Source organism: Bison bison, unplaced genomic scaffold (genome assembly GCF_000754665.1).
Source record: "Bison bison bison isolate TAMUID 2011002044 unplaced genomic scaffold, Bison_UMD1.0 scf7180017863946, whole genome shotgun sequence".
NCBI classification, from domain to species: Eukaryota; Metazoa; Chordata; class Mammalia; order Artiodactyla; family Bovidae; genus Bison; species Bison bison.
In genome coordinates this window covers 537,951-549,983 of record NW_011494518.1, presented here as the reverse complement: position 1 = coordinate 549,983, position 12,033 = coordinate 537,951, and the positions used below count along the sequence as shown (strand labels likewise).

Genomic DNA, 12,033 nt, shown 5'->3' with positions numbered 1-12,033 from the left:
TGGGAATGCAAACTAGTACAGCCACTATGGAGAACAGTGTGGAGATTCCTTAAAAAACTGGAAATAGAACTGCCTTATGATCCAGCAATCCCACTGCTGGGCATACACACCGAGGAAACCAGAATTGAAAGAGATATGTGTACCCCAATGTTCATCGCAGCACTGTTTATAATAGCCAAGACATGGAAGCAACCTAGATGTCCATCAGCAGATGAATGGATAAGAAAGCTGTGGTACATATACACAATGGAGTATTACTCAGCCATTAAAAAGAATACATTTGAATCTGTTCTAATGAGGTGGATGAAACTAGAGCCTATTATACAGAGTGAAGTAAGCCAGAAAGAAAAACACCAATACAGTATACTAACGCATATATATGGAATTTAGAAAGATGGTAACAATAACCCTGTATACGAGACAGCAAAAGAGACATTGATGTATAGAACAGTCTTTTGGACTCTGTGGGAGAGGGAGAGGGTGGGATTATTTGGGAGAATGGCATTGAAATACGTATAATATCATATATGGAACGAGTCACCAGTCCAGGTTCGATGCACGATACTGGATGCTTGAGGCTGGTGCACTGGGAGGACCCAGAGGGATGGTATGGGGAGGAAGGAGGGAGGAGGGTTCAGGATGGGGAACACATGTATATCTGTGGCAGATTCATTTTGATATTTGGCAAAACCAATACAATATTGTAAAGTTTAAAAATAAAATAAAATTAAAAAAAAAGAAAGAAATTGTTTTTTATTTTTTCTACTCAAATCATATTTCAAGAGAGATTTTGTGCTTTGATTTATCTTAACTGAAATCCTGCAGTTGTTAAAGCTTAGTGGGAAAAGGTAATGTATGTATGTATGTATATGTGTGTATAGGGGGGATTTAAACCAATTTATAATTTCTGTTCTATCCTGCTTTATCATGTTTTAATCTTTTTTTGTGGTTCAGCCACCTCCAAATGCCTCTCTTGAATACTTACTGAAACAATTTTTTTCTAGAAAAAGAATTTTCTAATAAAAAATCTCAGAAGTTATCAGTATTTTTAAAGTTTAAAAGAAACTAAATGCTTATTCAATTATCTCTGTTTTACTAATATCCCTAAGGCAAATGCAGTTTTAAAAATTATATACACATGGCAACAAAAAGTATCCTCAGCTTGCTGCTGTGTCTTACTAAGTGAAAGTGAAAGTTACTCAGTTGTGTCTGACACTTTGAGACCCCATGGACTATAAGCATATGGAATTCTCCAGGCAAGAATACCGGAGTGGGTAGTCATTTTCTTCTCCAGGGGATCTTCCTAACCCAGGGATTGAACTCAGGTCTCCAACACTGCAGGAAGATTCTTTACCAGCTGCAGGTGGATTCTTTACAAGGGAAGCCCCAAAATACTGGATTGGTTAGCCTATCTTTTCTCCAGGGCATCTTCCCAACCAGGAATCAAACCAGGGTCTCCTGCAGAGCAGGCAGATTCTTTACCAACTGAGCTATCAGGGAAGGCCTGTATCTTACTAAGTCTATAGGAAATCAAGCAGTATCAAGTATTTTTCCTCTAAAATTTCTTGAGCTGATATTTTAATCATCAAACTAGTCTTAGAAGATACATACAAAGTAATGTTGGGTATAAGCAGTAGCATGATGACAAATAGTTAACCACATATTCACCAGGAAAAAAAAAAATCCTGATTTGTATCATTTGCCAATTTTTATAGTATAAATACTCTACCTATAGGTAATTTCAAGCAAACGATGTTGAAGGCAGAGTTGAGAAAAGATGTAACCATAGTCAACAAACCAATGGGCCTGACAATCCTGACAGCATGTGAGCTTTCATCAAAACCTCCAGGAAGTCTCTAAAATCACTCTTTTATCAGATGTGAATAAAAGGATGCAGATGAGAATTGTGCTTAAAGCCAGTCTTTAGAGTCAGCCTGCCAAGACCTAACTCCACTCTTTAAAGTATCCTCTGTGTTATCTTGTATAAGCCATCTAACTTTCCTGTGACTCTCTTTGCTCATATGTAAAATGGTAATAATATAAGTTTTAATCTCATTAGAATTCCTATGATTATTAAATGAAATAGTGCATTAAAGTGCTTAGAAGAGTTCTTGGCATATAGCTATAATAATAGGCTATTAGTAATAAATGTTAGGGACTATTTTTCTAGAATTTACAATCTAACTATCAGAATATTTTACACATTGTCATCTAAATCTTTCACAGTTCATTGAAAACCATCCTGCTTGATAACAACACTCTGAGAGGAGCCAGTTATAGAGGGAAGAGCACTAAGAAAGATGTCATGCCTTACTCACTAGTTCCAGTTTTGCCGAAGTCTAGGTTTGTGGCCTTTGGCAAACCAGTTTACTTCAGGAGCTTTGGTTCTTTTTTTTTTTTAATTTTATTTTATTTTTAAACTTTACAATATTGTATTAGTTTTGCCAAATATCGAAATGAATCCGCCACAGGTATACCTGTGTTCCCCATCCTGAACCCTCCTCCCTCCCCATACCCTCCCTCTGGGTCGTCCCAGTGCACCAGCCCCAAGCATCCATTAGTAAAATACAGAAAGTAATGGTCACCCTGCCAACTACACAGGACTGTGGTGAGACTGCTATAAGTTAATGAAACTATGAACTCTTCTTGGAAGATGGTACATATGTGGGGTGTTATTATTAATCCAATTTAAAATTCATGATGCCATTGAGGATTAAAATAAAAGAGTGAGAAGTTTTGTGTCATTTGAGTAAACATTTGGAAATAATGTATTGTTAAGATCTAGGATGTTTTGTTGTATTGTAAAGATGAAAAAACCCCACATTTGTATCCTGAAGCAGTGAACCATTTTTTTCTTCCCACAAAAGAGCAAGTTTCAAATGAAAATGTTTAAATGAATTAAGGATCCTGGGGAACTAAGTTAAAAATATCCATGTGATCATAATTTTCTAGGAAAGGAAATATAAAGGAAAAATTAATAAATAAAGCACATAATATTCTGTCAAATTGGATAGTATTACATCATTACAAGATGAATACTGTAAATTTCCAAATAATTATTAAAGGCAAAATTTCGTAAGTTTTATAAATAAGTATAAAAAATGAAATGTCCAAGACAGATTGAAGAAATTTTAAATTAAGTTCAGTCAACTTGTAAACAAGAAAAACCACACACAAAAATGAAGGCTAGGAAATTATGAAAAATACTTGATTTTTTTAAAAAGTTACACATTGAATCTCTGTTCATGTATAAGAATCATATACATTTATGTACACTTAGTGAAAGTTAACTAAAAATCATTCTAAAAGTGTGCCTATGATTTTTTCTCTTAATTTATGACTTCACACTGTGCTTTAACAGACTTCTGTTCCAGAGAATAAGAATCTCTGTGCAGCCTGGTCTTCACCACACCCTTTTCTATCAGTTATCAGTAAAAATTCTTACGGCCTAAAATTTAAATGTTGGTATATGATGTGGGAAGATCAAGCTTCCTTGTTGAAGGGAAAAATCAAAATGAAAGTTATGAATAGTATGTTATCTTCTATGAGAGCCAGAGGGAAAATATGAAATAAAAATTTGTAAGAAATCACTGAAAATATTCATAAGAAATTTATGAGTTAGGGAACTTGAGTAGACTAAGAAACAGGTGGATAAAGACTTTCATAAGGTACCATTTTATATTGTTTTGATTTTTGATTTGTGAATTTATTACCTACTAAATGACATTATTGTGTGTGTGTGTGTGTGTGTGTGTAAGTCCAGTACACCTCAATCTCACATCTGATTTAACACTTCTCACCTGCCCCGCACTCAGGCCTGACAAGGCAGAGACGCCAGCAGAGGAGACGAGTGTGATGGACTCATCCTCCACGTCTGGTCCCCTGTCCCACTCACTATGCAGCTTATTCTTGTTCAGCAATATGGTGGGGAAGACAGGGGTCAAAGGGTCTTACAAGACTGGTGGGTTTGTTGTCATCTGTGTGACAACTACGCAAATGCTGGTTACCTTTTCTCTCCTGAGGAGCTTTTGTGCTTCCTTCAGAGACAACACCCTACACCAACTGGGTATCTTGTTCTTTGATATTTATGCTGAATTTTCGATTCCTACTCTGTCTTCTGTTTCAACAATCACCCAACAAAGTCTGGTTTTCACCCTCTGAAATCCGTATCTGTTGGACAATGCCTTCAAAAGACCTCTCCTCCACCTGCCTCTCGACTTTGAAAAACTCAGTACCTTTTCTGTACTAACATCTGGAAGTACATGTCTCTCTCTCAACAGGATCCCTCTACAGTTGTCCTTTAGGCCAAGGTTTCTTAACCTCTATGGTATTAACATTTGGGGCTAGAGAATTCTTTGTTGTGGGGATTTTCCTGTGCATATTATGATGTTTAGTGGCACCCTTGGCTTCTACCTGTTATAACACTAGGTAGCCCCCATCAGCCAAACCAAGAGTCTCCAGAAATTGCCCTATGACACCTTGAAAGCAAATGGCCTGATTGAGAGCCACAGGACTAAGGTAACAATCCTCTTCAAATGAATTCCCATTTCCGAATCTCCTTTTACCACTCTGGTATTAATAATTATCAGGCTGGATGATGGAGATTATCAAATACACACGGGGAACTGCTGCTCGGCAAGCCCTTATACAGTGTCTGATAGATGCCTCTCATGATAATATATGGACATGTGACACCCATTTTCTCAGAAGGAACGCAAATCTTGAGATAAGAGGGAAACTCTTACATTAGTAAAAATCAGTGTAAGCCTACATCTATCTCTGACATTTAAAACTCTGGGCCTAAGGACTGTGAGAGCAGGGGGAGAGGAGACTTTAATTTGTTTATTACTTTATCGATCGACTGTTTTGTATTATTCAAGCATTTAGATTAAAATCTGTATTTTTTAAAAGAAAGAATTTTAGTTCTTAACATAGCTATATCAAGAAGAACATTTTAATTTTTAATAAGATTTTGATTTGGGTTTCTTAGCCAAGATATGAAAGCAGGGTCAAGAAAAAAGGGGGAAAAAGGAGACAAGCAAAAAAGTTAAAAGGGAAAGGAGGTTAAAACTTACCTTGTTTCATCAATATAAACTGCTTCCAACACAGATGCTGCATATTCAATATTCTTCTTTAAGTCGATGACGTTAACATCACCTTTTTCCAGCTGCTTCACTAAGCATCTTAGTCTATTTCCAAAAGTAGCCAAAAAAAGAAAGAGAAAGAGATTTATCATGACTATAAGGAAAAGAGTCAATATTAAATATACAAATTGGGTTAAACTTTCAACTTATCTTTCCAGGTTATTAAATAGCAATATTTTCAGGTATATTTGAGGTATAACTAAGGCCAATCTTTATCACTTAAACAACTATCAGAAATTATATTCACCTCTCAATAATATTCGGAGAAGGCAATGGCACCCCACTCCAGTGTTCTTGCCTGGAGAATCCCAGGGACGGGGGAGCCTGGCGGGCTGCTGTCTATGGGGTCGCACAGAGTTGGTCACGACTGAAGCGACTTAGCAGTAGCAGCAGCAGCTCAATAATATTAGGGCTATAGGTTGCAGGTTTATGTACCATATTTCAAGCATAGTTTTTCTGAAAATTCAAACAATATAGGTATTTTCATACAAGAATTCCTAATACTAGAATTTATTCTATGGTTGTTGTGCTTCTTCAGAGTTGGCACTAAGAAATATTTAACAGGTACTCTTTTGACCAATATTGTATCAATTATTCACTGTTTATAGCAGTAGAAATAAAAATAAAAGGCAAAAGATTCAAGAAAATATAATTAAGAGGAGAAAAAAATATATGTATACAAGCTTAGTGTTTTTATTGCAATGATTTTTCAGTTAAGGCAAAACTACAAAATATTTTCTCATGTTTTTGCCCATAGAATCATGTATCACAACCGTTTGAGATATTTTAAAGCATTTCTGGATTTCTGACTCAGAAATTGTGATGTAATTAATACTGTTGTTTTAAGCCACTACATTTTGTAATAATTTTTTAGGCAGAAATAGATATCTCAGGGAGTGAAATAATACAAATTACCTCAATAATTTTCTAATACTTTTAGAAATTTCTATGCATTAACTATAAACCAAGTGTTTCTAAAGATACTTCCCTTTACTAACAACAGAAAACATATTCTTTAGCCACTATACACTATAAATAAGAATTGCGAATACAATTCACCCATTTTCCTGTCAGCAGGCAGAATTTAATTCCTTGAGAAAAGGTATTTCAGAGAGAATGGAATACATCTACTTTTAGGCACAGCCTTAAAGATAGTGTAAGAGATTCTCTGAAAACTTACTTGAGTGATTTCCAATACCAAGGTTTAGGGTATCAAGACAAGTTAAAAATTTCAGCAATGGTATTTTACATTTCTTCATCCATAAGAAACTTTATTTCTCCACAGAAAAGAGCCACACCTAGCTTAAAACTTCTTATCCAGGCAGCTACAATTGCTTTTTGTACCACATACTTTTGTATGATAAAATATTAGCAGACAACAACACTGCAAAATAAATTCCATGTGTCGATAAATGTCTTATTTGTCCAGAGTAAGCAAAGCAGAACAAAATAAATATCAATGACTAAAACAGGTTACTTTGAAAGAGAAAGTTACGCCTGGCTCTGAGGCTTGTGTAAAATACTGAATATGATAATAATGGAGCAACACATAGAGTTTTAGGGGATTTTTGTAATTCTATAATCCAAACACATTACTTAGTATAATTTCCTTTTATGTAGAAAGTAAAAGAAAAAGTTTCATACTTTGAAACAGCTTAAAAATACACCACTCATATATCCTTAGCACTTTAGGGATAAGAGGGAGATGCCTCACCTGCAAAAGTCTAAAAAATCTAGCTAATGTCATAAATAATGCTAAATGACTGAATGCTTTCCTTCCAAAATCAGGAACAAGGCTCTACTCTCACCACAGATATTCATAATTGCACTGGATCTTTCAGCCAAAGCTACAAGGCAAGAATAAAAGGTATTCATGTTGGAAAGAAAGAAATAAAACTGTCTTTGTTCACAGAAAATGTGATTGTCTAAGTAGCAAATCTGATGAAATACACCAAAGAGTTACTAGAAGTGATAAAATGTAATAAATGATTTTAACAAGTTTACAATATAAAAAGATGCAAAAATCAACATCATGCTATACAATAATAATGAACAATCTGAAATTAAAATATAAAGTAATACTATTTACAATAGTTCTGAAAATGTAAAATTCCTAGCCATAAATGTGACAAAGTATGTGCAAGCCCTATACACTGAAAACTACAGAACATTGTTGAAAGGAAAAACCGTAGATCTAAATAAATGGAAAGATACACCCATGCTTACGGATTGACTCAATATTGTTTTCATGTCATTTCTCCAAAAATTTATTTATAGATTCAATGTAACCCCAGTAAATATCCCAGCAGGCTCTCTTGTTATTGTATATATTGACATGCTGATTCTGAAATTCACATTGAATCAAGGAGCTAGAATAGTCAAATTTAACAAAAAGAACAAAGCTGGGGAATTTACACTACTTCAAGAAATTCTAAAGCTACAGTAGTCAGTACAGTATAAATGGCACAATACACTGCATTATTAGCACCAAGATAATACAATAGATAAATCAATAGATTTATAAAGTTAAAAACAGACCCACAAATATATAGTTAATTTATTTTGGGAAAAGATGAAAAGATAATTTAGAGGAAAAAGGATAACCTCACAACAAGTTATGCTGGATAATTAGAAATATCCATGTGTAAAAGGAACTTTGTTCCATACCTGCATCACAGATCTAAATGCATATCCTAAAACTATAAACATAGAAGAAAACATAGGACAAAATCTTTGTGATCTTGGGTAAGCCAAAGATGTCTTACATACAACTGCTGCTGCTAAGTCACTTCAGTCGTGTCCGACTCTGTGCGACCCCATAGACGGCAGCCCACCAGGCTCCCCCGTCCCTGGGATTCTCCAGGCAAGAACACTGGAGTGGGTTGCCATTTCCTTCTCCAATGCATGAAAGTGAAAAGTGAAAGGGAAGTCGCTCAGTCGTGTCCGACCCTCAGCGACCCCATGGACTGCAGCCTTCCAGGCTCCTCCGTCCATGGGAATTTCTAGGCAAGAGTACTGGAGTGGGGTGCCATTGCCTTCTCCGCTTACATACAATACCTGCGATGAAATAATAAGTTGAATTTCACCAATATTAAGAACTTCCAGCCACAGACTGGGAGAAAATATTTGTACATCATATATCTGAAAAAGGATTTTCAGAAAACATGTTAAGAACTTGCAAACCTCAATAATAAGATAAATGATCCAATACAAAATCTGCTAATGATTTTTTTGTACCACCAAAAATGATATATTCATGGCAAACATGAAAAGATGCTCAAAATCAGTAGTCACCAGAAAAATTCAAATTAAAACAATAATGAAATATAATCAAATACTTTTTAGAATGACTAAAATTAAAATAACTGATCATACCAAATACTGGCAAAGATGTGAACAATTTAAACTACCACACACAGCTTCTGGGAATGTAAATAAGTACAATCAATTTGGAAAACAATTGCCCAAAAAGTTAACACGTATCTGTCATATGACTCAACTGTTCTATTCTTTGGTGGAGAGAAGAATAAATATATGTCCTTACAAATACTTGGACATAAATGTTCATAGCAGCCTTCTTTGTAATAGACCCAAACTGGAAGCAGCCCAAATGTTCATCCACAAGTAAATGGAAAACAAATTGGGCCGTATCCATCCAAAGAAGTTCTGCTTAGCAATATAATAAATGAACTGTTGATACACACAATGAAGTGACCGAACAATGACTATGCTGAATGAGATAGGATATACGCATACTGTATGATTCAATTTGTATAAAATTTTTAAATGCAATCTATTCTTATTGAGACAGGAAGCAGAGCAGAGGTTGCCTGGGAATTAGGAGGTAGAGATCAAGGAAGAGAGGAAGGGAAAGATTACAAAGGAGCTAGAGGAAATTTTGATGGTAATGGAAATGTTAATTTTCTTGATTGTGGTGATGGTTTCATAGGTGCATACATATGCTCATACTTATCAAATTATAAATTATAAAATGAAATATGTAATTTGAGATAGAAAATGGATATATGCAAAATAGATGCTTCTGTTACATATCTTTACTTTTAATCAATTCCATTAAAATACTTAAATTTTTAATATATAATATCAAAGACATGGAAAAACTCTAAAGCAGCATTAAACTGTTAATGATTTTTCTTCAAAAAGAAAGGCACTAATCTTTGACAATTCATGAGACTTTTAAAATCAGCCTGAATATTATGTACTGAACAGGTTTTGATGTTCTTAGCTTTTTGGTGGGACTACTTCCTCACCTTATAAGGATCAGAACACTTAAAAGAAGACAGCAATGAAAATAGAAACCATCTTTGAAAATAATTGATTAGATCTGTGATCCAATCAAGCAGTCACAGAAGAAAAGCAATTTCTACTTTTGAACAAAGAGTACTGAGCTGTAGAAAATGATTGAGTCTTTTTATTCAAATATAGAACTGCCACTTTTCAAATGAAAAAATACACAATGTAAAATGATGTAGTTTTCAGAATCAGGTACTTCATATACTCTAAACTTAGCTTCTAAGATATTGCTATAAAACCTTATCTTGCAATAGAACCACTTACATAATAAGGATATTATACTGAAAAATCCCATGTGTCTATGCATGTCTTCATTAATTCTAGGATAAAAATGCCCAGGATATCTCTAATGCTGTAAAGCATGAGTGATGTGTATGTTAACAATTTTAACTTAAAAGAGAATTGAAAATAATCATCCTTCTATCAATGTCCCTGTATTTTACATAACTGAAATACAAAAGAGAGAAGGATACGGTTGCAAGAATGCCATACTAAGAAGCAGAAGAGGTAATGCTGAAGGAATATCTATAGTGATATTAACATTACCATTGAAATATGGCCACACACAGGAGTGCACAAAGACATATAAATTGGGACTGTCAGAACTAGAAGCTGCTGTGTCATTTTCAGTAAGTCCTGCTTGCCTCTAATTCTAACATGATTAAAAAGTGATGATAAGAAGCCATTAAATAATGAAGTTTTCTTGTCTATTCTGCAGGTCAAGGCTTAAGAAATTAAATTCTAACCTTAGTCGAGAAAGCAAGGCTTATAAATTGAAAGTCTTTTTAAGATACTTTTTTCCCCACAAAGGCCAATGTTATAGTTGTAAAATCCCTTGATATCTTTATTTTATAGAATAAATAACTCCCCAAATAATTGGTATCATTGAAAAATGAGAACAATTGTATGGCAAACATTACTGGCCTTTAAAATATATTTACATTCTATATTTAAAGAAGCAAAATGACCCTACTAAAGTGGAGAACATAGAATAGAAAAAAATGAATTTTTAAAGGCAAAGAAAAATATAATTATTCTTCCTTTTCTTCCAAATCACATTTTGGGTTAACTATTTATCACTTTACTTCAAGAGAGTACTTTTTATTACAGAAATGGGCACTGCATAGTTCTCAACATTTTGAAGTATTCTTTTTAAGTACAGTGATACAAACACTTGAATAGTTAGAAATGCTTTCAAGATCAATTTTGTTCCTCCTTAGAGGCAAGGAATAAGACCATATTAACTTTAAAGGGAGAACCAATCATTTATACCTGGTTACTGTCACACCTCTGAAATACTACAGGCTATATCAACTCAAAGATTTTCTTTAAAAAAATACATACTTAAATAACTATGTATAGTAGAGACATATGCAAATAAACACATATTTAAAATATATTTAAATATTTGACTATATAAACATTTTAAATATACATTTGTAAAAATATAAAATATTTTTAAACTCCATTTTTTATAGAGTTCAGTTCAGTTCAGTTCATTCACTCAGTCGTGTCCAACTGTTTGCGACCCCATGAATAACAGCACGCCAGGCCTCCAGGTCCATCACCAACTCCTGGAGTTCACTCAAACTCATGTCCATTGAGTCAGTGATGCCATCCAGCCATCTCAGCCTCTGTTGTCCCCTTCTTCTTCTGCCCACAATCCCTCCCAGCATCAGGGTCTTTTCCAATGAGTCAACTCTTCGCATCAGGTGGCCAAAGTATTGGAGTTTCAGCTTTAGCATCAGTCCTTCCAATGAACACCCAGGACTGATCTCCTTTAGAGTGGACTGGTTGGATCTCCTTGTAGTCCAAGGGACTCTCAAGAGTCTTCTCCAACACCACAGTTCAAAAGCATCAATTCTTCAGTGCTCAGCTTTCTTCACAGTCCAACTCTCACATCCATACATGACCACTGGAAAAACCATAGCCTTAACTAGATGGACCTTTGTTGGCAAAGTAATGTCTCTGCTTTTCAATATGCTATCTAGGTTGGTCATAACTTTCCTTTCAAGGAGTAAACGTCTTTTAATTTCATGGCTGCAATCACCATCTGCAGTGATTTTGGAGCCCCCAAAAATAAAGTCTGACACTGTTTCCCCTGTTTCCCCATCTATTTCCCATGAAGTGATGGGACCGGATGCCATGATCTTTGTTTTATGTGTGTTGAGCTTTAAGCCAACTTTTTCACTCTCCTCTTTCGCTTTCATCAAGAGGCTTTTTAGTTCCTCTTCACTTTCTGTCATAAGGGTGGTGTTATCTGCATATCTGAGGTTATTGATATTTCTCCCGGCAATCTTGATTCCAGCTTGTGCCTCTTCCAGTCCAGGTTTCTTATGATGTACTCTGCATAGAAGTTAAATAAGCAGGGTGACAATATACAGCCTTGACATGCTCCTTTTCCTATTTGGAACCAGGCTCTTGTTCCATGTCCAGTTCTAACTGTTGCTTTCTGACCTGCATATAGGTTTCTCAACAGGCAGGTCAGGTGCTCTGGTATTCCCATCTCTTTCAGAATTGTCCACAGTTTATTGTGATCCACACAGTCAAAGGCTTTGGCATAGTCAATAAAGCA

At 35.0% G+C, this 12,033-nt stretch overlaps 1 protein-coding gene across 2 annotated transcripts in view; it reads right to left on the bottom strand.

Annotated features, from left to right (window-relative positions):
• Positions 1–12,033, bottom strand: part of PDE1A (phosphodiesterase 1A, calmodulin-dependent) — a 397,000-nt gene that overhangs the window by 118,230 nt on the left and 266,737 nt on the right. For both annotated transcript variants that reach the window (XM_010833841.1, XM_010833842.1), the window contains one exon: positions 5,076–5,189. In XM_010833841.1, coding sequence (XP_010832143.1) covers positions 5,076–5,189 — 114 coding nt within the window. The remainder of the gene's footprint in view (positions 1–5,075; positions 5,190–12,033) is intronic.